The sequence below is a fragment of the Perca flavescens genome, chromosome 23, assembly GCF_004354835.1.
Source record: "Perca flavescens isolate YP-PL-M2 chromosome 23, PFLA_1.0, whole genome shotgun sequence".
In the NCBI taxonomy this organism is placed as follows: domain Eukaryota; kingdom Metazoa; phylum Chordata; class Actinopteri; order Perciformes; family Percidae; genus Perca; species Perca flavescens.
Genome location: NC_041353.1, coordinates 10,873,852 through 10,899,867, shown reverse-complemented (window position 1 = coordinate 10,899,867; position 26,016 = coordinate 10,873,852). Strand labels below are relative to the sequence as shown.

Genomic DNA, 26,016 nt, shown 5'->3' with positions numbered 1-26,016 from the left:
GGTCAACCTACAGAAATTATTTTAACTCGGGATGTGGGCATCCTCTCAAGTAATTGCATATACTGCAATTACTTGAAATAACACGTCCACGTTTTGATGCACAAAGTAGGCCTTCTCAAACATGTATACATATTGGATGGATTTTATCATAGTAAATCATTTGAAATACCAACTGGAGCATTTATGTGTGTTTATGCGCATGCGTCTGTTCTGTCACCTCTGATAACTGGGACACTACTACTGGGCACCTCTCCCTGCTGAGTTTAAACACTTAAAAGCTGTGACAACTGTGTGCCTGCTCAGTTTAATATATTGCCTTTGGCTCTATTTACTTGTTATTAGAATACAAGCTGTATCCAGCTTCTCTAAACAAGTCAATTTGATTACATTGTTTGTGTTTAATTCTGCATTTTGGTACATCTTGTCTGCATTATGATTTGATCTCATATTTATGTAAGAGTGGGTTTGAAGGTGGCACTGTCAACATGGCATATATTTTTCAAACATTGCAGATTATTAAATGTGATACTTCACAACCCATATTAACTTTCATTAGAGAAGAAAAAGGTCATTTTTTTACGACTCCATTGACCGAACAGTGTTTGGTGCTGCTGTGAATGTGAGGGAAAAGCACCATAACTTTTTTCAGTGAGTGGATGGCATATTGAATTCCTTTCTCCATCTCTCACACATCAAGTGTTCTTGCGAGTAGTAGCCTCCCCTGAGGGTTGCGGGGGTGTGACCTTTAGCTTTATCGTCACTTCTTAAGGTGCACATTGTCTGCAGTAACATGACCTGACAAAGAACATCATTGGGCAGTCTCCTCTTATCAGTGTATATTTTTGATTGCATGTACATATCAGTATACGTGTATGTGCACTACACCTACTATTTGCACAAATAGTTTAACTTGCATGTCTCCTGATATATCTAACTCAACAGAAACAAAACAGAGAGCAGATGCTAGCCTTTGGCACAGATTACACAATGTAATCACCTATTGTATGCTATTTGCAAACGTTTTAAACTAAGGTTACAGTGGCAGGAGGAGTCACCGATTCCTCCAGAATTGGTAGGCAGTTGGTGGGACTCAGTGAACAAGCTCTATGGCTCCAGGGCATCCTTATGTCAGCAGCTAGGCTAGCTCGTTAGCGCCCTCCTAGCCTGTGTACTGACAGGTAGCCCAGCAGGGTGAGAGCAAAACAACACCACTTACTTCACTGATCTTCAGTGTCAAACACACACTGCTGCCCTGCAAGGAAATATAGATTCAAATTACGTTCACAGTTGCAGATGTAACTGAAACAAAAACACAAGTATGATAGCTTTACTTCATGTCATCTTTTTAGATTTGATTACAGACATTTTTAAAGGAGGATCTTTAGCATCTGCAACAGTCAGGCAGTTCATCCATCATTTTCATTCCATTTGATCTTTTTTTGTCCTAGACAAAGCACTGTACCTTGCCTAGGCTTTCCCCAAATGTAATCTTTAGAGCAAACTTGAAAGCAGCTTCTAGTGGGACTTTTAGTCTTTGTTATTCCTAACAAAGAAGTAAAAAAGGAAATTTAGTATAAGAGACTCAGAATAATTAGGTGGGATTTGATATTTGATCAGGTAGGACACATTTTGGCACCCATTTTGAGACTTATACACTGAGTTGTGGATTTTAGCAGCAAATCTTGTTTTTGCTTCTCACCTTCCTGCAGTGATGTATAAGTATACTGTGGGTACACTGTGACATCACTGTTGGGTGTGGTCACCAGTGCAACAAAGCCACTCTTACCCACTGTGTTAAACATTCAAACTTTCAACCAGAGAGGGCAGTAAAATGCTGTGTTTTTTTAGCCTGGTATTAAGTTACTTTTCAAAGATATGTACTGTGATTCATTGCTCATCTTTTTCAATCTCTTTGCAGGTCGACAAAATGGTTTACTACAATGCCAAAGATGACGTAAGTACAACTTGATCCCACTATTTTGATAATTTGTCAGTGTAATTAGAGATGCAAATTCTCAAATAAAACACCGCAAGCAATCCATATCCAATCCTCCAGAGAGGACACGAACCTGATCACAGATTTTATTGATAGCCTGTAATAATCTGTGAAAAGAAGTCACTGTATGTGTGTAGGAATTAATGATGTTATATCCATACTTTGTGAAGGTATACATGCACGTATAACCAGTTGCCTTCATGCATCAAAATCAACAGTATATATTTTGGGCACCATACTCATAAACACATGAGTATGCTTGAGACATTGAATGCCTCCCCTGGCCTTAGACGTCATCTGTCTGCTCTCATAAACAGGGATCGTCATCTAATGCCCCTCCACTGTCCCAGTGGGAAGGAACCACACACCCACAGCACACTAATGTCACTCTGTATTTGACTGACAACCGCTCTCTATTCTCTATCCCTCTGGATTCCTGGGTTTATGTTTCACTTCCTACAAGTTTTAAGTTTCTCAATTTCTATCTGTCAGTAGTGACATTTCAGTGAACGCCCAACATTGACACCTTGTCATTCACAGTAACGAGAAACTGCATAAACAGTATGTTTACAAACCGAGGGTGCACACACATGCACAGACGCCCTTAAGCCATACAATCCTTTGCAGGATAGTTTTGAAACTCAAGGCTCTGCTGTTTTGTCCCTTTTTGTGCAGCTTAATCAGACAGAGGATGGAAAGGGAAGGAAGAACCGATATCTTCCTGATGATTTTGAGATAGACCCCGACTTCAAACGACTCGTCTCGTACAACACCACTGCCGTCCACATCCCTACGGACATATATGAAGGCTGTAAGTTGGAAACGCACATACACATGCATAGTCGAAAAAGGCATACAGTAATCTGTCTCATATCGTCCACACATCCCTCTATTATAAATAGTAATACACTGTAACCACCATGTCCCACCTTGCTCTCTTTATCCCTGTCATCACTATGTCCAGTATTTACAGCACGTTCCCATGATGCAGAGCTCAGCCTCCCAGCGCTGTCTGTAGTGTAGACAGTTCTACACCAACGCCAGGCCATTCTAGTCTATATATAGCTCAGATGCCAACAACCCAATGCCCAGCACACTTTAGCCCCCTCTTTATACTGGTCACCAGCTGCTCCTTTCCCCTCCCGTTACCGCTAACCTTGCTGACCTCTCGGGACAGTTGAACAGAAAGTCAGTGCCTCAGTCAATGATAGTTTTTTTTTTGTGAGTGCTTTGTACTTGCTTGAAGCTGTTCTCAGTTATTTTGGTGTGTTTATCACAAACGTACATCCATGCTTTTCTTTTGTCATTGCTTCTTTTACAGTGTTAATTTTTCTTGGTCATTGTTTTCATCATAAACAAAGTGAATATTGCTATAGGGATTGCGTTGTTGGTCTTTGCATCATTTCCCCTCATAGCCTTTATTTCATATTTCATTTTTCTTTACCTCTAGTGGTTTTGTAGATGCTGATTGGCTGGAACAGTGTTTTGTGGCTTGTGCACTCCTTCCTGTTTATTTTCCATTTACATTTTTTTTTTTCCCAGCGCAAACCGAAAATAAAGAGCTAGGTGACCACGAGGAGATATTTGCTGAATTTGACAGAACGTGTATTGGAATAACATCACATACAATAGGATGTGGCCTATTATACATTTTTTGTAATTTTGATTAACTGACCATTTAATGCTCCATATTTTAACTGTCCTCTGCTGCAGCACTGCAGGCTTATAGGTTGTGTGGATCTTTTCCAGTTCTCTGGCAGGTGGTGAAGGGTGGCGTCTGGGTGGAGCTCTAGTTAGCAAAGTAGCTAAACTAGGCTGGTGTTTGTGCTCCCCCTCCATTTCTCTATCTCTATCTCCAAGGACCCAAGCCCCCAGGAACAGCACCATGTCTTAAAGCAACCATGGGCTTAGTGGTTAACGGTGGAACGGCACCCCTCTGGCCCAGAAAGACTTTTCCCATAGACTTTGCACTTATGTATTTCAGCGGATACTTTTTTTTTGGGGTACATCATCTTACCAGCCCGAACACTTAAAGGGTCATTGTTTAAAACGTCACGTTTTTAACATTTTTAACAGTTACTAGTACCTGAATCCAGAGTTATTAAACTAGGCATGATGAACGTGCATAATGGACCCGAGCAGACCCACGGGACTGCACCCGCCCATGTCTCCCTGCGCTGCACATGCTCATATGACTGTTCTCCCGAGGTCCTGTAGCTGTAATAATGGATATACAGTAGCTAATGGTTGTAATTCACCATGTGTTCTATTAATACATCCATGGTATTATCTTATGATACATCCGATGGATGGATGGATGGATGGATGGATGGATGGATGGATGGATGGATGGATGGTGTAAAGCCTGTAACGTCATTAGCATTGCCCAAACTGCCAGGGCTATCTGCTAGTAGCTAACCTCAGCGGTAGCTAGCATGGATGTGTTAAGAGAATGGGAACACTATACATAGCTGTCATGATTGCTTTATGCACTTTTGAGCACTTTCATTGGAACGGGGGTTCCTGCCGAACGCTGTATGCAGTTCTCTTAATACATCCATTCCAAAGATGGGCTGCCACTCCGACTGGCCAGCACTGTCGGCGTTGCCATGGCGCTGTGTGTGTGTGTGTGTGTGTGTGTGTGTGTGTGTGTGTGTGTGTGTGTGTGTGTGTGTGTGTGTGTGTGTGTGTAGAAGGAGACACACATACTTAGACACGCCCTGGTTTTCTATCTTGTGTGGAGGTGGAGGAAGGACTGGTTACTTGATTAGAGGACTTTGTCTAGACAAGGCTGGTGTCCTTGTGGCTTTTACTGATGCTGAAGGAGAGATGTGTCATCAACATCATCTTCTTTTTAAATTGCGCTAGACTTCCTCCGCAACACCCACCCCTTTTCATGCCTTTCTCTTTTTCCTCTCTTTGTTTGTTTTTTTATTTCCTTACCCCTACCTTTACCTTACCCCTAGTTATTTTGCCCTTTTTTCATTTCTCCTCATCGCCTTGCTCTCTTCTTCCATGCCATCCTTTTCCTCAACAGCTCTACCCCTTCACCCTTGATCACTCCACCCTCCCCTCATCTCTCGCTCCACTTTATTAAGCATATTAATAGTAAGGTGTGTGGAGACAAATGTGCTACTGTCTTTCTCCCCCGCATTAGTCCTTCTGATTGGAATCCATTGTCCCTGCTGATCCAGTGTGGGTGGTCAGACTGGGATTCATTATCCTGTTTACGTGTGTGCGTGCATGCACACTAGAGATGAATCAGAGTTGGTCTGTGTGTGTGAATGTGTTTGAGAGAGAGAGAGAGAGAGAGGGGAAGAAACACCTGGGGTGTGAGAATCGGCATGTGTGTGTCACATCGCATGCACCTACTGTATGGATCTCATGGCTGCCTATGCGTGTCTTCTCGCTCATTGGGCAGATTGGCGTGTATGCAATAAGTGGAGATGAGCGGAGGGCGTCGCGGCCTTGGCAGGAGATCCGAGGCTCGTCTGATGCCCGTTTGCATCAACACTGTGTGGCACGTGTCAGCCCGAGACACACGCACTCTGTGACGTGCTGAGATACTGTGACACTGTGTATGTGAGCGTGTTTGTATCGAAGTCACGGCCCCTGTGGCAAAGCGTAGAAAAAGATTTTTATTTTTTTGCAGTCTTATGCCACTTGAATCATGTCCTATTTCGTGAGGCGTATAAAAAAGGCTTGACTGGGAGTAATTGCTCTTGATCGAAAGGCAGCGGAGATTACTAAATGGGTTTTGCTCACCTCTATCACCTCAACACCTTTCTCATGCTACAGAAATAAATAAGTGTGTGTGTGTGTGCTGGTGTCATTTCTCCCCCGTAGCCGCTATGAGTGTGTTGCGTGTCTCTAAATCTACACCTTCATTGCCTCGTTGATTTTCACAAACACATATAACACATATTCACATAACTACACTCAAGTCATCACTCAGATGGTCTTCACACATCACTACCATAGGCACACACTTATATTTACATCACTGGAATTGAAATGTGATTCACTTCTGCTGTTTTTCACGTTTCCTTCTTTTCCGTCGTCTTCAATTCTTCGGCCACTGGTGTTTGTAAAGGCAGGACCCGATTTTAAGGTGCGATTTAAGCATCATGGCTAAATAGATAAATTTGGATTGAGTCTATCCCAGTCAGGATCAACTGGGTGTTGACATATCATACAATGTGTGGTGTAGCAATTCTAATAATTTGCCTTCTGATCAAGTTGCTGCTTACAAGTTTACAAGTAGTTAACAACTAAAATCTAGACTATTGATATCTCTTAATGAGAGAAATCTAATTTTTCAAAAATGTCTAAAAACATGAATGAATGATTGGCGAGAATTTGTGTTATTGAGGAATTTAAAGGTGCTTAACAATGCAACTCTTAAGTGCATTAAATTGCTGTTGGTCTGGAGAGCTGACATGTGTTGATGTTGGGATGTAAGAGCGAGATGTGTCTTTTAATGGAAAATAATAAGAATGACATGCGCCTCTAGTATGTGTTGCCCCAAATGCTTAGGGGATTATTTTAGTTTTTTAGAGGGAGACTGTTTTTCAGTGCTGTGTAAATGCTTGCAAAAAGGATGCATTGGTGCTCATGTCACAATCAGTAGTGAGTGGCGAAGTATCATCGAGTACAGGGCCCCTTCTGATACAATGATTGCAGGTTCTCACCACTTCAGCCCTGACCATGTAATTACTTTCAAACGCACAGGCAGTTTCAGCCACCAGCTAGCTGATGACAGGGAACACCACAGGGCATCGCTTGGCAAGACACCGCGCAGCTTTTCCATCCTCACCAGCGTCACCCTCATCAGTCACTGCCAGAATCCTGTTTGATTTGTTTTTGAAAGCATCTACATGCCTCACAGGGAATATTTAGTAATACCAGTAGTTTTGTTTCCATATTCAATTCCCATGTCTTATCGCCCCATGAATCATTCTTTTTTTTCATGTCTTCACTTGTGATTTTTTAATAGGGTGATTTATGAAGCTGGCATGGCTGGGCATTGCTGAATATATTATCATCTGAAGCAAAGATATTTCAGTCCTCATTTTGAGTTGTTTTAAATGGTGACCACTCAGTGTAGCAACATTTACAAACCTCAAATAGGTCCAACCACAGTCTTGCAGGTTTGCGAGACCAGATCCAAAAAGCTCAGTACTGTAACCAACCCGTTACCGTTATCAATTCTGGGCTCACAACCAAACGTATACCTGTAATTTGTAGACTTAAGTGCGTAGTCACACTGCCATTTACGGTGCTAAATTTCAGTGGACTCACTACTGGGGTCAAAGTAAATCCACAAAAACTACACAAGACTTTTTTGTCACACAAATTTGCACTGTAAAGAAATAGCAAGCTGTCTAAATTATAATAATTTTCCCTGTTAGCTAATAAGCTTGTAACTGACATGTAACAAGCTCAACTGGTAGTTTGCAAATTTGCTAGCTCTGAGAGCTTTTTCCCCCACCTAAGTCTTTATTTTAACTTTTGCAGTAACTGTTTGGTTTGTTACATGTTTCTGACACTCAATCCAGAATTCTACCCTTTTTATGTTGGTTGCATTATTTCATCAATTAAAAAAAGTCTTTATTTAGTGAAAGTACGTACAATCCGGAGAACAAAACTGCATACAACTGTTATGACCTCATAAGGTGCAGATTCTAGATCGGCCCATCTGAGCTTTCATTTTTTCAAAGGCAGAGCAGGATACCCAGGGCTCGGTTTACACCTATCACCATTTCTAGCCACTGGGGGACCATATGCAGGCTGGGGGAACAAAATATCAATGTTAAAAAACCTCATAAAGTTAAACTTTCATGCCATGGAACCTTTAAGATAGAGACGGTGGAAAAAAAGGCTGCACACTGGAAAATGTTGTTCATTCATTGCCTGTTTTTTTTTTTTTTTCTTCTCATGGCAGGCCCACATTTGATTAGATTTTTACCCTTACCTATATGTAGTAATATGTACATGTCTGTACTAGGATTGGGCATCGAGAACCGGTTCCAACTTGGCATCATTTAAAAATGTATGATTCCAATGGAACCGTTTCTTTATTGGAATTGTCTGGAATTGTTTGGAAAATTTGGTTTTGAATTCGATCATTGGTTCCAAATTGAACATGAGCAAGTTTTGGTTTCCGTAGCGGCCACCGTACTTCCAGGCGCTTGTTGTGTTGCAGCCAGTAAAGCGGTGCTCTAAAGTGTGGCTAAACAAGCCCAGTGAAACTGTAAATCACCATTGAATTGAAAGAAAATGTTCCTCTTATCTGTGAAATATGTGACCAGTTTCAACTCCACCCCTTAAAGATTTGGAATCGATAAGAACCGGAAATCGAACAATCGGAATTGAAATCAGAATTGTTAAAATAAAAACGATGCCCAACCCTAGTCTACATGCACCTGTTACATATGGGTTACACATAGGTTACACAAGTTCTGCACAATTGCTCAGTGCCAGCTGATTAAAAGTAATTATTCAAAGAAAACCACTGCCATTGGCTTCCTTCCCACTCATCTTCATTTCATCTCCCTATTTTCTCTGTTCACTCATTATGTTGTTCATAGACATTGCTTTATTATTTATCATGTAGTGTTTTTCCACCCCTGAAGAAAAACATGTTTACTGAAATTCTTTTAGGAATTGGTAATATCCACGTTTGTTGCTCTAAGTATACAGAGACACAAACACATGCACCCTCCCCTCCAATGTCTCTCAGGCCATGGCACCACACCTTACAAATAGAGCTTACTGGCACTTGCGTTGCTGCTGTGATACTTATCATTTCTTCCTCTTATCATGGTGACCTCGAGCAAGCAACAGAAACATTATTGCCACAGAGATGGATCTGTTTACACTAAAACTGCGATTTGTTCCAGTATCTGGTTGACCTTGGAGGACACGGCCTTGCCACGCCTTTGATATTGTTGCTGAGGGTTAGTGGGGCCTGACCTGCCCATTTGGGGTGTGTCTGCATCCAAATTCCCGTGGGAGACTATAAGCGGTTTGTCAATTTAACACAGGGGAAACGCATAAAACAGACACAGTGAGTAAGGACGCACTCTGCCTCGCAGACATTTATTTTGTCTCTCTTCCTTATCATGTACGGATACAAATTGCCTAATAGCTGGGTCACTACATTGACTTTCTGCAGTGGCAGCTGGTGGACAAATGAAATACTGAATGTGATCTTTCCTTGTTAGTTCACTGTTCAATATGTGCAGTATTGGGGGGGGGGAGAAATACCAATGCTTCCCGTATGAGGTCTTGTTCCGCTGAGACTTTTTGTTACTGATCTCACCAAAACCAACAGGACAAATCCATTAAGGACCATCCTCTGGGGGCTAACAGATGAGGCCTGAACAAATTGTCACCACTTATCATTAGGATTTTCTTTGCTCTACAATACCACAGGGAGCAATTTAAGGCATGGCCTAAACTCTCTCTTTAACCGACTAAGCGTGGGAATAGAGTCTTGGTATGGGAGGTGGTTGTGAGGAGGGGAAGGAGTGAGGAGCCACAGGGAGCGTGAGAGCCACAGGACAGTGAGCAGAGACGAGGGAGAAGTGGGAAGGTGAGAGGAAAAAAAAAGAATATTTTTCTAGACTTCATGGCTGGGCATTGCTTATTTACTTAGTTAAAAGACAGAGTTTTGGTTGGCACTTTTTCTCCAGACTAGAACACACTTTTCACTGCTCGTCTCTTCCTGCTGAGTTGTCAATCTCATTCTCTAACTGAGTTAAGAGTAAAGGTGCTTTACACTAACTCACCATAACTCACTTTTAACCACATAGCTTCTAGGTGTCTGTCACGAATGAGTCTGCCTCAGCAAACCCCGGACCTCCTGGCTGTCCCCTGTCTCGTCCTGATTGTTCTTTGTTGTTTCTTTAATCCAGTTGTCACAAAAGCACACAAACACACACACACACACACACACAAAACAATGAGTCATGCACAGCATCAGGTTGACATGCTGCCCACTCTCCCAGGCAGAGCGCTGCCTTTTTTGATCAAACTAGATTGTTGGAGCATTAAGCCAGTAAGAGCTTCTGCAGACAAACGCTTACTGTATGTCTGTCCCCAGAGTACCAAGAAGGTGGTTTTGTCTTTTTCCAGAAATACCAAATTGAATCATTCTGTTTTTGCCTTCCTCTCCTCTCTCCACTTTTTCCTCTATTTTGCTCACTTTCCACTGCTACAGACTTTGGCCTTTGTTTTGAGAGCAAAAAAGTAATGAGAGAGAGAAATGGAAATATCTCATCATAGCGGCTTGAAATCAGTTTCAATATCTGTGGGAAGGCTTCCTCTCAGCCAGTCATTGTCAGTGGTCTAATCCTGGCAAATATGTGTATGTGTGTGTATGTGTGTGTTTTAGGCTTCTAAGCTGGTTTCTCCTTCTTCAGAATTGATTTTTCAGAATAAATGGAAACATTGACATTTTGTGCTTGTTATGATGTTGTACTTCTGTACAAATATAACTCTGTGTGTGTGTGTGTGTGTGTGTGTGTGTGTGTGTGTGTGTGTGTGTGTGTGTGTGTGTGTGTGTGTGTGTGTGTGTGTGTGTGTGTGTGTGTGTGTGTGTTCCAGCCACCATAATTTTGAATGAGCTAAATTGGACAGAGGCCTTGGAGGACACTTTCCGAAAAAACAAAGAGGAAGATCCCTCAATCCTCTGGCAGGTGTTTGGCTCTGCCACCGGATTGGCTCGGTACTACCCAGGTGAGCAGCCCAAACAGCCTTCTGACCTTCCTGTGGCCAGTGATGGGGACATAAAAAAATGTAATCACTGCGTTGTTATCCGCTGACTTTGGGCTGGGAAAGAGCCATGAATCCCTTTTTTGGAAAACATATATGTAAATATATGGTCATGACCATCTCATAATGTTCGGTTTCAAAAACATGCCCTTCACCACAAAAGTCATGAGACATCAGAGTTTGCTTTTGAATTGTCCTCAATACCTCAACGATTGTAATAAAGGAATAGTTGAAACATTATGGGGAATACCATACGCTAAGAGTACATGAAAATATCAATGCCACTAGCATGGCTGTGCGCTAAGTAACAAGCTGGCAGGGGACAATTAGCATAGCTTAGCTTAAAGAAGTGGCTGCTGGTCACCAAGTCATAGTTACAGTACTTAACTACCTGTAAAATCCCAACTGGCCAATTTTACCTTTTTGATTTTTTTAAGGAGTAAACAGGAGATGCGTGTGTAGAACTATAAAGGTGCCAGTAGGAAAATCTTTGAACTTTGGAGCCAGGCTAGCTTTTCCCACTGCTTCCAGTATTTATGCTAAGCTAAGCTAATAGCCTCCTAGTTCAGGTTGCATACGTAACACACAGAAATCAGAGTGGTATCGATCTTCTCATCTAACTCTCAACAAGAAAGCCAATTAGCTTATAAACTATTATTTTAAGATACAAGAATATAAGACATAAGACACACATATTCAAGTACCTTAAATCCAAGCCTATGTGAATAAACATACTCTCTTTTCCCCCATTTTCTTCCTTCTGCCAAATCCCAGCATCCCCTTGGATCGACTCGAGCAATTCAGCCAATAAGATCGACCTCTACGATGTGCGCAGGCGACCGTGGTGAGTGTAAACACTTATAATGGAATGGGCAGTTTTGTCATATCACACATTAATTTTCAAAAATATGTATTTGCATGTTGCATAAACTGATTACACATTATGACATCTTTACACAAACACACACACACAATAGTAGTAGTAAAAACATCAAATCCAGGTCTCTGACCAAAGCCAAACCCACTCAAACAGACATCAGAGCACTATGATGATTAAGCCTCTGCAGATCAAAGGGTACCAACACAAAAGCTTCATTAGTCTCCTAAAATTTATTAAATTATGTCTGAAAAGCCACCAATACTCTTTTAACCATGTTATTAAATTTCATTAGCCTCCAAAATCCCCATCAGCTACTGAACACTCGAGCTCTGAACAAAGACAAACAGCTATTTGTTTATTAAAGAAATGGTAGAAGAGAGGTAATTAAAACAGTCAAAGGTCTGATTGAGTGATATTTGCCTACCTGCTCAAAGAGAAATAACAGTGAGGAGACTGCAAAATATACGCTTGCATCACTATTTTATGTGCTGAGGTTTGTGTTATGTAGATTCCTTAAAAATAATTTCTGCATTATAATAATTCCCTTGTGTGTGTGTTTTCCACTACTGTGCATATGTACATTTCTTTATGTGCTCAATGTCCCCAACCTTTGTGTGTGTCTGTTGTTACTCACCAGGTACATTCAGGGGGCAGCGTCACCCAAGGACATGCTGATCTTGGTGGATGCGTGAGTGATAACCTTATGATTCATCTATTACAGTCAGATTTGATTTTGTGCGCCAGAAGGCCCTGATGCTAACTCTCTGACTGTGCTGTGCCCACGGCTGCCTCAGCACTGTCAAACAAAAAGCAGTCAGTGTATTGGACGACATCATCATTTACAGTCCAGTTGTGTCATCCTGTGATGAGCGATTTATGCCTCAAAAGTTTAAGTTTAAAGGAGCTGTTTATGACATCAATACTGTATGTTCAAAGAGGATTATGGAGCAATATCTGTCACTACAGCAGTTCGCTCTTTGATCAGATTATAGGACTACGGATCATTTTTCAGAAACATACAATTTGAAAGTTTTCGGATTTCACAGTGTCCATTTCATAACTGTGAAGAGGGGGTTTATTTTCCCTATTCACCAAGACCAAACAGTTGAAACCCCTTTCCAATTAAGGATATTTAAATCTGCAAACCAAACAACAATTAACATAAATATGTATCCACAAGTTCATAGTTTACATCTTAATAAGTAGCATTTTTTTTTGTGTAGAAGAGGGAAAACTGGGAAAACTTTCAGGGTAAGGACAAAATATTCTACATTTCTATTATTGTCAATACAATCCTCTGAAAAGAGAAAAACCAACAATGAATTGATATTATTAGCAAGTGATGCCTGTTTATCTAAAGCCTGATATAGTTTATTCCTCTGTCCAATAGACGTCCTTTTTAAAATGTGATCAATGAGCCACACAGTTGCACTGGGTCACATTTTCCTTCATTACTACTTGAGCAACAAATGTGTATTCATCTGCGGCTATAAGTAGTCCCAGACAAATACACATTACTCCTGTTTCAGTAATGTTTGCGAAAAACTACAGTGCCCAGCTATTTTAAGAATAGAAAATTCATTTTTTGGAGGATTTAAATCTTCAGTGGGAACCAATGGGCTTTGGTCTTTTTATGGAATTTGACCATAAGAAAAATATTGAATAACACCAGCCCTATTTTCCTACCCATGTCATTAGTTACCACAACCAGTGGCACTACAGTACAACAAATGCTTTCTGAATGCAAGAATATGTCATTGTGGTGTATTCTTGTCAGCGTCAAAGTGATTTGTCTAAATTCTACTGCTCAGGTGGAATTTCATTATAAATGACACTCATGGCACAGAACCAGGGCTAAATGACAGCACAAATGAAAAACAAAATTTGTCCACTTGCAGCTCTTAACACAGCTCTGGTAATTGGCACACAAAGGATTGATGAGGCTTATTAGACATTCAAAACTGCCTCTGTTATGCTTTGGTGAAAGAAATTCCACTCCTCATTTTTCTAGTTTCTGTCCTTTTCTATTTTTTTTACCTGCAGGAACCAATTAAGTTGTGTATTTATAGATCCATCAGGGCAGGGTTCCCATCTATTTTTAGCAAGAGCAGTACAATATAGAAAATGATTAAATGGGTCTAGTCTTGACAATGCAGATCACTGATATTTTTTTATTATTAATAATTTTATGCTAACATTTACAGTTTGTGTGTAAGGCACAAGTTGAGAAACGGCGATGGCACTTTAACTCACTGTATCTTATGGATGCACCGACAGTTTTGTTATCATTACTTAGAATTCCTCATTGGGGCGACAGAAACTACGCACTATAGGTTTAATAATATTGATTAATGCTGTAAAACACAGACCGTCTTTGTCCCAAACTGCAGGAGCGGCAGCGTTTCGGGTCTCACCCTGAAACTCATCCGAACTTCCGTCAACAAGATGCTGGAGACCCTCTCTGACGATGACTACGTGAATGTGGTCTATGTGAGTATTCACGTAGCTAATACCTAACTTTCATCACCAGTAGAAATAAATGCGGCTTATAATAATATTTTATTTAAAGGTCCCATGGCATGAAATTTCACTTTATGAGGTTTTTTAACATCAACATGCGTCCCCCGCCTGCCTATGGTCCCCCAGTGGCTTGAAATAGCGATAGGTGTAAACCGAGCCCTGGGTATCCTGCTCTGCCTTTGAGAAAATGAAAGCTCAGATGGGCCGATCTGGAATCTTGCTCCTTATGAGGTCATAAGGAGCAAGGTTACCTCCCCTTTCTCTGCTTTGCCCGCCCAGAGAATTTGGCCCACCCATGAGAGAGACATCATGGCTTTCAAACGAGCAAAGTGACAGTTGGTCAAGGCCACACCCCCACGCTCCACCTTGCCCCCCTCTCTCCTCCTCAATAGCTACAGACACAGAAATGGCACATCCTAAGGAAAGCTCATTGTGGGACTGGCTCTAGTGGCTGTAATTCTGCACCAAGGCTGAATTTCGGGAAAGAGACTTCAGATACAGTATTAGGGGACGACTAAGGTCTATATAAAAGCATTCAAAGAGCAACATGTCATGGGACCTTTAAAGTGCTGAACGTTCTATCTTTTCAAGTTACATTTTATTTTTATTTCAAAATCCTGTCCATGACATTCTTATGATTGTGTATGTGTATTGAATTTCCAGTTGCACACATTGCTGAGTGTTAATGTGGACATATTTGTGGCTTGGGTGTTCGGGTAGCTTTACTCCTGTGGTTTGAGTCATTGGTTTAAACCTGGCAGTGACCTTTTGAGTGACTTAATGTACTGCACATGGATGGATCTTTACAATGGCTGTAGATGTGCATGCATGCATGCATGCTTGTGTGCTCATTTGTCTGACTCAAAGTATCTGTGTATATATTTATATATACAGTAGATGTGTGTGAGTGTGCATGTGTGTTTGTGCAAGGTTATGTATGAGTGACATGTCTCAAGAGCATCAGAGCTGAATCCCAAGTATGTGTGCCTAATAGAGCGAGCACATGACACAGCTTGACCAAACCCTGAAATGCCACAAGACAAGTTTAACAAATGAATGTGTGCTGTATTGATGACTCATACTTTGAATCAGCGGCATGTAATGGAAAAGGCCCCATCCTATTTCAAATTCTGTAGAAATCTCAGCACCAAAGGATTTACTGACATATGGGGGAAGGAAATATTCATCTATCATTATTTAAAGCTCCATTGCAGTCTGCATAAATCAGATTCGTGCTTCCTAGCAATATTAGTTGTGTGAAGAAAAATAACACAACTTTAAGTGGTTACAGTGGTTATTTCATTTTATTGGAGGAATTTGAGAGACGTACTGGAGGCAATCACACTGGGAATGATTTTCACGACTAAAATGTGAAGAGCACCACTTTATTTTGAGGCGTAAGAGCCGCTGCTGGAATCGACCTTGTTATGCTGTTGCTAGGCAACCATCAAACTGCAGCTGTCTGTCACTTAGTGATCATAGCTTGTATACGTTAGCTAATGTTGCCAGCTAGCCTCACACAACACTTTAATACGTATTTTCTGGTGAAACGAGTGAGGAGAATTATTAGAATTGTTTTCCTCGTTTACATTGAATGTATTGGACAAAGGTGAAAATGTTTTAAACCCAAATATAAGAAAAGAAAGACTTAAAGCAGTAGCCTAATTTAAAATGTTGGGAGTGCTTATTCTTTTTCTTGCCAAGAGCTAAATGAGAAAAGATGATTGATTCCACTTTTATGCCACATCTTTTCTTAATGTCACATCACAAGCTTACTTTTACACGTTTATTTTATGTACAAAGTGGGCATGAATCACCAGTGTTTTTTTCTTTTTAGAACTATTTGCATAAATTCAGCATACAGGTAGTCTGGCTGCAAATTCCTCAACTCCATCCATCCATCCATCCATCTTCGTCCGCTTATCCGGTGTCGGGTCGCGGGGGGAGCAGCTCCAGCAGGGGACCCCAAACTTCCCTTTCCCGAGCAACATTAACCAGCTCCGACTGGGGGATCCCGAGGCGTTCCCAGGCCAGGTTGGAGATATAATCCCTCCACCTAGTCCTGGGTCTTCCCGAGGCCTCCTCCCAGCTGGACGTGCCTGGAACACCTCCCTAGGGGGCGCCCAGGGGCATCCTTACCAGATGCCCGAACCACCTCAACTGGCTCCTTTCGACGCAAAGGAGCAGCGGCTCTCCGAGCTCCTCACGGATGACTGAGCTTCTCACCCTATCTCTAAGGGAGACGCCAGCCACCCTCCTGAGGAAACCCATTTCGCCGCTTGTACCCTGGATCTCGTTCTTTCGGTCATGACCCAGCCTTCATGACCATAGGTGAGGGTAGGAACGAAAACTGACCGGTAGATCGAGAGCTTTGCCTTCTGGCTCAGCTCTCTTTTCGTCCTGGCAGTGCGATAGATTGAATGCAATACCGCACCCGCTGCGCCCGATTCTCCGACCAATCTCCCGCTCCATTGTCCCCTCACTCATGAACAAAACCCCAAGGTACTTGAACTCCTTCACTTGGGGTAAGGACTCATTCCCTACCTGGAGAAGGCATTCCATCGGTTTCCTGCTGAGAACCATGGCCTCCGATTTAGAGGTGCTGATCCTCATCCCAACCGCTTGACACTCGGTTGCGAACCGATCCAGTGAGTGCTGAAGGTCGCAGGCCGATGATGCCATCAGGACCACATCATCTGCAAAGAGCAGCGATGAGATCCCCAGCCCACCAAACTGCAACCCCTCCCCACCCCGACTACGCCTCGATATCCTGTCCATAAATATTACAAACAGGATTGGTGACAAAGCGCAGCCCTGGCGGAGGCCAACCCTCACCTGAAACGAGTCCGACTTACTACCGAGAACCCGGACACAGCTCTCACTTTGGTCATACAGAGATTGGATGGCCCTGGTAGAGACCCCCACCCCATACTCCCGCAGCACCTCCCACAGTATCTCCCGGGGACCCGGTCATCGCCTTCTCCAAATCCACAAAACACATGTAGACCCGGTTGGGCATACTCCCAGGCTCCCTCCAGGATCCTTGCGAGAGTGAAGAGCTGGTCCGTTGTTCCACGACCAGGACGGAATCCGCATTGTTCCTCCTCAACCCGAGGTTCGACTATCGGCCGAACCCTCCTTTCCAGCACCTTGGAGTAGACTTTACCAGGGAGGCTGAGAAGTGTGATACCCCTATAATTGGCACACACCCTCTGGTCCCCCTTTTTAAAAAAGAGGAACCACCACCCCAGTCTGCCACTCCTTTGGCACCGTCCCCAGACTTCCACGCAATGTTGAAGAGGCGTGTCAACCAGGACAACCCCTCCACACCCAGAGCCTTGAGCATTTCTGGACGGATCTCATCAATCCCGGGGCTTTGCCACTGTGTAGTTGTTTGACTACATCAGTGACTTCCGCCTGGGAAATCGGCGACAATCCCCGTTATCCTCCAGCTCTGCCTCTAACATAGAGGGCGTATTAGTCGGATTCAGGAGTTCCTCAAAGTGCTCCCTCCACCGCCCTATTACCTCCTCAGTGGAGGTCAACAGTGTCCCATCCTTACTGTACACAGCTTGGATGGTTCCCCGCCCCCTCCTGAGGTGGCGAACAGTTTTCCAGAAACACTTTGGTGCCGACCGAAAGTCCTTCTCCATGTCTTCTCCAAACTTCTCCCACACCCGCTGCTTTGCCTCTTTCACGGCAGAGGCTGCAGCCCTTCGGGCCCTTCGGGTGCCCTGCAACTGCCTCCGGAGTCCTCCGAGATAACATATCCCGGAAGGACTCCTTCTTCAGTCGGACGGCTTCCCTGACCACTGGTGTCCACCACGGTGTTCGTGGGTTACCGCCCCTTGAGGCACCTAAGATCCTAAGACCACAGCTCCTCGCCGCAGCTTCAGCAATGGAAACTTTGAACATTGTCCACTCGGGTTCAATGCCCCAGCCTCCACAGGGATGCACGAAAAGCTCCGCCCGGAGGTGTGAGTTGAAAGTCTGTCGGACAGGGGCCTCCTCCAGACGTTCCCAATTTACCCGCACTACACGTTTGGGCTTACCAGGTCTGTCCAGAGTCTTCCCCACCCCTGACCCAACTCACCACCAGATGGTGATCGGTTGACAGCTCTGCCCCTCTCTTCACCCGAGTGTCCAAAACATACGGCCTCAGATCAGATGAAACAATTATGAAATCGATCATTGACCTTGGCCTAGGGTGCTCTGGTACCAGGTACACTTATGAGCATCCCTATGTTCGAACATGGTGTTCGTTATAGACAATCCATGACTAGCACAGAAGTCCAACAACAAACAACCACTCTGGTTTAGATCAGGGAGGCCGTTCCTCCCAATCACGCCTCTCAGGTGTCTCCATCATTGCCCACGTGTGCGTTGAAGTCCCCAGCATAACAATGGAGTCCCCCACTGGAGCCCCATGCAGGACTCCAGTCAAGGTCTCAAGAAGGCCGAATACTCCGAACTCCTGTTTGGTGCATATGCACAAACAACAGTCAGAGTTTTCCCCCCACAACCCGCAGGCGTGGGAGGCGACCCTCTCGTCCACCGGGTAAACTCCAACACAGCGGCGCTCAGCCGGGGCTTGTGAGTATCCCCACACCCGCCCGGCGCCTCACACCCTGGGCAACTCCGGAGAAGAAAAGAGTCCAACCCCTATCCAGGAGTATGGTTCCAGAACCGAGACTGTGCGTGAGGGTAAGCCCCACCAGATCTAACCGGTAGCGCTCCACCTCCCGCACCAGTTCCGGCTCCTTCCCCCACAGAGAGGTGACGTTCCACGTCCCCAGAGCCAGCGTCTGCCGCCCGGGTCTGGTCCGTCGAGGCCCCTGACCTTCACTGCCACCCATGTGGCATCGCACCCGACCCCAACGGTTCCTCCCACAGGTGGTGGGCCCATGGGCTGGAGAGATGGGAGCCACGTAGCTTGTTCGGGCTGTGCCCGGCGGGCTCCGTGGCAAACCCGCCACCAGGCGCTCGCCCGGCGAGCCCGCCGTCTGGGCCTGGCTCCAGACGGGGGCCCCGGGCTTCCTCCGGGCAGGGTCACTCCATCTCTACCTTGCTTCTTCATTGGGGTTTTTGAACCATTCTTTGTCTGGCCCCTCACCTGAGACCACTTTGCCTTGGGAGACCCTACCAGGAGCACAAAGCTCCAGACAACACAGCCCTCAGGTTCACAGAGACACACAAACCTCTCCACCACGATAAGGTGATGGTTCACGGAGAAGATTCCTCAACTCTCCAACTGTTATTGCCCAATTGCCCCTTTTTTAAAGTTATAAAGTTACTAAGAATGCAAATTAAAAAAATTATCATATACAGTTACTGCATCTTTGGCGCTGGATACATAATGCACTTGGATGTGCCCACACTCTACCTGAAATCTCCTTCTTATCCTTATTTTCCTCCTCTTTGTGCTTGGGAGGGAACGTTATGGATTTAATTTTAAGTTGGCTTTCCAAATGAACCATTAATTACATTTTCTTTCACTTCCCTTAATAAAGTAATGGTTTATGTTTTTGTTTTGAATTTTCAAATCAGCTAAGTGAAAGGGCTTTTGGCGTTAATGAAATAAGGCAGCAGTGTAATAAGTAACTTATGTTGATGGCATGCAGCTCAGTTTGTAGACCTTCAGAAGCATTTTGAAGCTTTTTAAAGGGACAATCGGTTACAAGCTTTTGTAATAAAATAGTGTAATTAATAGTTTCATGTATTTCTGGCTAAATCCCTCACTAAGGCTATACATGTTTGTGTTTTAGAGTGTGTGTATGTATATATATATATATATATATATATATATATATATATATATATATATATATATATATATATATATCTCCTTTGCCCATGAAGTAGATATATGTGCGTCTTTATTTCTAAATAATCCTTTATGCTTTCTTTCTCAATACCAGTATGTTGTGCTGTGATTACCCCAAGGTGTCACACACACACACACACACACACACACACACAAAACACACCACACACACACACACACACACACACACACACACACACACACATTTTCAGAGAAATTCTCTTATCTTAATAAATGGAAAGACTGAGACTGTCTTTGTGTATGCACTAAAAAGGTAGGCTTTAACAGTAGAGAACAGTGATAGTTACTATAAACAATTTGAGCTATTTTATTTGTATACACAAGCCTATATAAAGAACATACAGCATGCTGTTCTTGCTGAGCTTTTGTCTGAGATATTTTAAGATGTGTATTACAAGTCGGATGAATTGTTTGGTTTATTTGTGTGTGTGTGTGTGTGTGTGTGTGTGTGTGTGTGTGTGTGTGTGTGTGTGTGTGTGTGTGTGTGTGTGTGTGTGTGTGTGTGTGTGTGTGTGTGTGTGTGTGTGTGTGTGTGTGTGTGTGTGTGTGTGTGTATTTTTAGAGGACGAATGTCTTGGCAGTATTTGTCCTGAAACATCCGCCAACATGTTGAATAGTTGGAATTGTGAGCTGCAGACTCCTTTGGCATTGTGAAAACATAAGCCCATGTGGCTAAAGGAAAAAAATGCAACGAGATGACACATACACTGTGTGAAAGTTTGTCCTTTGCTTGTAGATCCTGGCTTTAGGTTCCTTATTATCTTATATACTTTACTAAAGTGCTGACTATCTTTTTAAAATATGCAATACTGGCAGTCATCGCAACATGACTTGTATTTGCAGCTGTTCTTGTCATTGTACTCAGAGAATACAAAGTTAAAGTCTCTTTCAAGAGCCATCTCCACTATTTTGTCATTTACTGTATATTTGACATTTTATTTGAAATTTTATGTAATCCTGAGAAGGGTTTTTAGATAATAAGGATGACCTAAAGTAGAAGGTACAATTCAGTCATGCAACCAGCTTTGCAGAGCCAAGCGAATGTTAATAAAGAAAAGAATTTGCATGAAATCAGTGGTGAGTATCTCAAGATATTCAACTGTGTGTTGCAAAAAATGATAAAAGCACTGTAAAACCAGAATGTGTGTGTGTGTGTGTGTGTGTGTGTGTGTGTGTGTGCGCACTATGAGAGTGTGTTATAGCATGTGTGTTTTGCACATCATTGGAAGGCTGTAGTAAAGGACAAAACAGATGTTAGGTATTAATGAGCCATCTCCCAGTCCTCCATAGATGCTGTTTTTGTGTATAGGTTTATATTTGTGTGTGTGTGTGTGTGTGTGTGTGTGTGTGTGTGTGTGTGTGTGTGTGTGTGTGTGTGTGTGTGTGTGTGTGTGTGTGTGTGTGTGTGTGTGCGCGCGCATAAGTTGATTAGGTTCCATCTGTTCCTCCACATTAACTATTCACCTATATTAATCTGAAGATGCTTTACATGTAGAGCTGTGCAATTGTAATTTAACCAGTTACTTAATTTCTGTCTCTACGGCATAATCCCTCCATAATCAAGCTCTTTTTTTGTTGTTTTTTACCTCCTTATGCCACTGTTTTCACATCCCTACCTGCTCGCCTGCCAATCCTTCCTTCTGCTCCTATAGCTCCCTTCGGTCTGTGCAGATTTTGATTAAGACTGATTTCATTTCACACATGACACATTTTGGCAGCTGCAAAGCCAAGAAGTTAAAGTGTTAATAAAGTAGATTACTTTATAACATTTTGTCAATAGAATTTTTAAATTTTTTTTTATAGGATCTTAAATGGAATCAATTTAATCTCTCTCATGAAATACCTTCGTTTAAGCCAATCCTATATGTTTAAGGGGCACCGCATGACTCCGTAACGAAGGGAAAACACATATTTAACAGAAAATATGCGCAAGTGCCTTCCCTCCACTTCCCATCATCCCTCCTTCCCTCTTCCCTCCAGTTCAATGACAAGGCCATGTACGCATCATGCTTTGAGAACCTGGTGCAGGCCAACGTCCGCAACAAGAGGATGCTGAAAGATGCTGTGCAGAGCATCACGGCCAAGGGGATCACCAACTACAGAGGCGGCTTCGAGCTGGCGTTCGAGCAGCTCGCACAGGTAAAGTGTCAGCGTGGGCGGAATATTTGTGTGGTATCTGGCTAACATAAGAGCGTAGGAGTATGTGTGTTTACTGGATGGTGGTACGGATGGGGTTAGGGTTAGGGTTAGGACATGGCTGTTGTGTTTGATTATTTTATCCTACAATGTCCCTTGGAATATGCAGACAACCCAGAGGCTTGATGATGCCTGTGAAATCTACTTAACAGTCTAATGTAACTTGTGTTCATTTAATGTATCATTTTCATTCAATTATGAAATGAATGATGGAACATAGGACTCACTGACAACTCAATCCCAGTGGTGTTCTCATAAAGTGTGAGTATATGTCGACCTCTTGTGGTTGTTTCAGACATGGCAGATTTTTGTATCAGTGCAAGAGCTCATGTTTCCCTTCTGTAACTGTAGAAAGAGGATATAACTTTGAATTCCTTTTGCAACCACTTGTTCAGTCTGTTACTAACAACAATACAAATGTGTTTTAATTCACTTTCTTGGTTGAATAGTGCTTAAAATACAGACATTTTGCCTTTGTGTCCACTAGATGAACGTGTCAAGGGCAAACTGTAACAAGATTATCATGCTCTTCACTGACGGAGGAGAAGAGAGGGCAGAGGAAATCTTTGAAAAATACAACCCAAAGCAGGCGGTAGGACTGTAAACACAAGATTCTCAGAGAGTAAAATACTGCATTGTTTTATCACCATATTCAGTTTTTTACTCTTCTTTTCATAGGTGCGCATCTTTACATTTTCAGTTGGTCAACACAACTACGACAAAGGACCAATACAGTGGATGGCCTGCGCTAATAAAGGTACGAAGTTGCAATCGACATGCATCGCACATCTGATGCATATTCTTCTGTAGGATGAAGAGAAAGAAAAATACTTTGAAGTGCCTAACTGTAATCCAAATGTAAACAAAATGATTGACAGGTCTTTGATAAGACCAGACAACAAATAAATGCTATGTTAATGCTTTCTATATTAGTAATATTTTGTAGACACACAAGATGAATATCTGTCACAACACACAACATGCACGATATTTCATTTATTGTGAGCACACCTTTATTTTACATGATCGTAACCCTTTAAGTTCATTTTTAAGTTTGTTCTGGTCAACCTGAAGTAAGAGGTGGTTGGGGTTGGGGTTTGTTTTTCAGTACAATTGTCATTTTTATTAGGTAGGTTGTCAATCCCAGAATAGTACTTTTAGCAGCTTTTTTTAGACAACATTAGATTACCAGATATATATGAATAAATGAAGCTTCTGTTATCATAATGGATGTTAAATAAAGTAGTGTCAACTTTTTTTTTTTCTTTTTCTCAGGGTACTACTATGAGATTCCATCTATAGGCGCCATCAGGATCAACACTCAGGTAAACTCAAATAACAACACTACCTTGGATACACTTGTGTATCCATTAGGGGTGTAAGATATATCGACTCAATATCGTTATCGCAATATCACATTGCGCAATATTATATCTAGGGGTGCAAGATATATCGACTCAATATCGTTATCTCGCTATCACGTTGCGCAATATTATATTGAAAGTGTAATAAGTATGCAATATTTTGTTTATTTTGTGGAGCGCTGTGTCCCGTCCGTTGGCTGTGTGGCTTAGTTGTGTTTGATGTAGAGCCCGCTTGAAACGCTATAATGGTCATGTTTCATTGGCCAGTTACTGTGCCACTTGCACATGTTGTACCAGTCCAATATGACTGTCAGTTGAAACAGAACTTGTGTTATAAGAAAAACTTGTTTAATTTGTTATGAATCTATTTTGATGCATTTTCCCATAATTTTTTACCTGTGTTTAAAAATATCAAAATGAATTTTTATATTGCAATATTCATAATCAATATTGCAATATCATAATATCACATTTTGTCAATATCGTGCAACCCTAGTATCCATTAATGGTTGCTACTGTACTTGTCTTTCACTCCAGCTCCCTCCCTGGCTGACTTAACCAGTTGTGTATTGTGCCCTCTTGTGGTGGAATGACTGACGTGCATGTAGCAAATTAAACCTGAAGTCCGTCCTTCATCCTTCTTTGCAGGAGTACTTGGATGTTTTGGGAAGGCCTATGGTAAAGGCTGACAGAAAGGCCAAGCAGGTTCAGTGGACCAACGTCTATCTGGATGCACTGGTATGTGTCGTGTGTTATAACAGACACACAGTTTATGTAAAGTGTGGGAAAAGAAAGTGGCATTTGTAGTCAAATGTGGAGCTCTGCAAGAATGAAAAAAAACCTGTTTTCTGTCAAATGAAGAATTTTAGATAAGTCTTGTTCAATTATGCTAAACGTTTGCTGTTTGTCATCCCGCTAAACTCAACCTCAACTCTGTTGCAGAAATTGTTTGTGAAAGGACAAATTAACTTTATTTAAAAAAAAATGCTGCATCCATCAGTTTTTTTGTGATGCTCAAGTTTCTGTCAAGATGAACTTTTAGGCGACAGTGTAGATAAGAAGCCAGTCTGGTAAACTGAGCCAAATGGTTTGGATATTGTCATTCATTTGCTGATAAGAAGCTGTCAACGTTTGTGACTGTATTGACCTTGTCACCACCAGAAATGTCTGCCTTTTGTTACGGTTAACATGTTATTTTTAAGCTGTAGCTGGTTAATGTTAGTTTTTTTAAATCTTATGTGTTCATCGGAGAAATCATACAAAAAGAAAGTGACTAACTTGCCTATATATTCAATATGTTTCATCTTCCAGGAGCTAGGCCTGGTGATCACTGGAACTCTGCCTGTCTTCAACAAGACCAACACCGGCTCAAAGGTAAAAAAAAAAAAAAAAAAAAAAAGACTACTTTTGGATTCTCATGTTGCTCATTTAATGTAGACTAAACTGTATTAATGCATTTTAGAGTTTTACAGTTATTGTGAGTCCTACCTTTTTTAAATATCAAACATGCTTATTTCCAGATATGTTTCTTGATTCACTCACTGAATTGACTTACTAACTAAATGTACTGTTTGTCTGACACTTTGACCCCATGGGAGAATTTAAGTCTGCGGTTTTGTGACACGCCATAATGTTTACCAGACTAAAAAAAACAAACACACAACATGAATACTCTCAAATATCGTCTCATCCTTCACTTTCATCCTCCTCTTTCTTGTGGCACTTCCTTGTATCCTTTGTTGACTCTGAGGTCCCTCGGAGCTCTCCCACGTGCCTCCACAGGAAGACATTCGAGCATGTCATAAAGCAAAAATCTAAAAGGGATCAAACCTGCAGATCAGAGAGACAAATGATCCGGTAGCTAAGTGCTTCAAGATGAGTTTACATGTCTACCTCGAAAAACTCGGGGTAACCTCCGCTATGGCTGGAGACGAAGGTTGGAAATGCCTTATCAGTGACTCATGACGGCATGTAAAGCTTTTGGGAATGAGACTGTCCAGAATCCTATTGCACCCCATTTCCTTGAAATCAATCAGAGTGCACAGTGGAAAATGACTCATCCAGAAAGTACAACAGGACACATAAGTGGGTCTTACAGTGACTCTTTCTACCCCTTACTTCCTCTTATGTCCCCTCCCCCCTCCCCCCCTATGGTTTTCTCTCAGAAATCTCAAAACCAGCTCATCTTGGGAGTTATGGCCATTGATGTCTCCCTGGATGATATCAAGAGACTGACGCCTCGCTTTACTGTAAGAGCACACACTACATACATAAACACAGGATTTTGTAGCAGGGTTCCTCAGTTTTTATTTCCACTGATACCTCCCTCTATATTTCCCTTTTCCTCTAGTTTGGACCAAATGGCTACTACTTTGCCATTGACCCCAATGGATACGTGCTGCTCCACCCTAATCTCCAGCCACTGGTAAGCCAAATC

At 42.4% G+C, this 26,016-nt stretch overlaps 1 protein-coding gene across 3 annotated transcripts in view; it reads left to right on the top strand.

The window, feature by feature from the left end:
- LOC114549821 (voltage-dependent calcium channel subunit alpha-2/delta-1) overlaps positions 1-26,016 on the top strand; it is a 102,416-nt gene that overhangs the window by 50,365 nt on the left and 26,035 nt on the right. For all 3 annotated transcript variants that reach the window (XM_028570075.1, XM_028570074.1, XM_028570073.1), the window contains exons 5-18: positions 1,919-1,954; positions 2,672-2,807; positions 10,607-10,738; positions 11,549-11,618; positions 12,292-12,342; positions 14,045-14,144; positions 22,000-22,158; positions 22,703-22,807; positions 22,894-22,972; positions 23,491-23,540; positions 24,228-24,317; positions 24,891-24,953; positions 25,745-25,828; positions 25,930-26,004. In XM_028570075.1, coding sequence (XP_028425876.1) covers positions 1,919-1,954; positions 2,672-2,807; positions 10,607-10,738; positions 11,549-11,618; positions 12,292-12,342; positions 14,045-14,144; positions 22,000-22,158; positions 22,703-22,807; positions 22,894-22,972; positions 23,491-23,540; positions 24,228-24,317; positions 24,891-24,953; positions 25,745-25,828; positions 25,930-26,004 — 1,230 coding nt within the window. The remainder of the gene's footprint in view (positions 1-1,918; positions 1,955-2,671; positions 2,808-10,606; positions 10,739-11,548; positions 11,619-12,291; positions 12,343-14,044; positions 14,145-21,999; positions 22,159-22,702; positions 22,808-22,893; positions 22,973-23,490; positions 23,541-24,227; positions 24,318-24,890; positions 24,954-25,744; positions 25,829-25,929; positions 26,005-26,016) is intronic.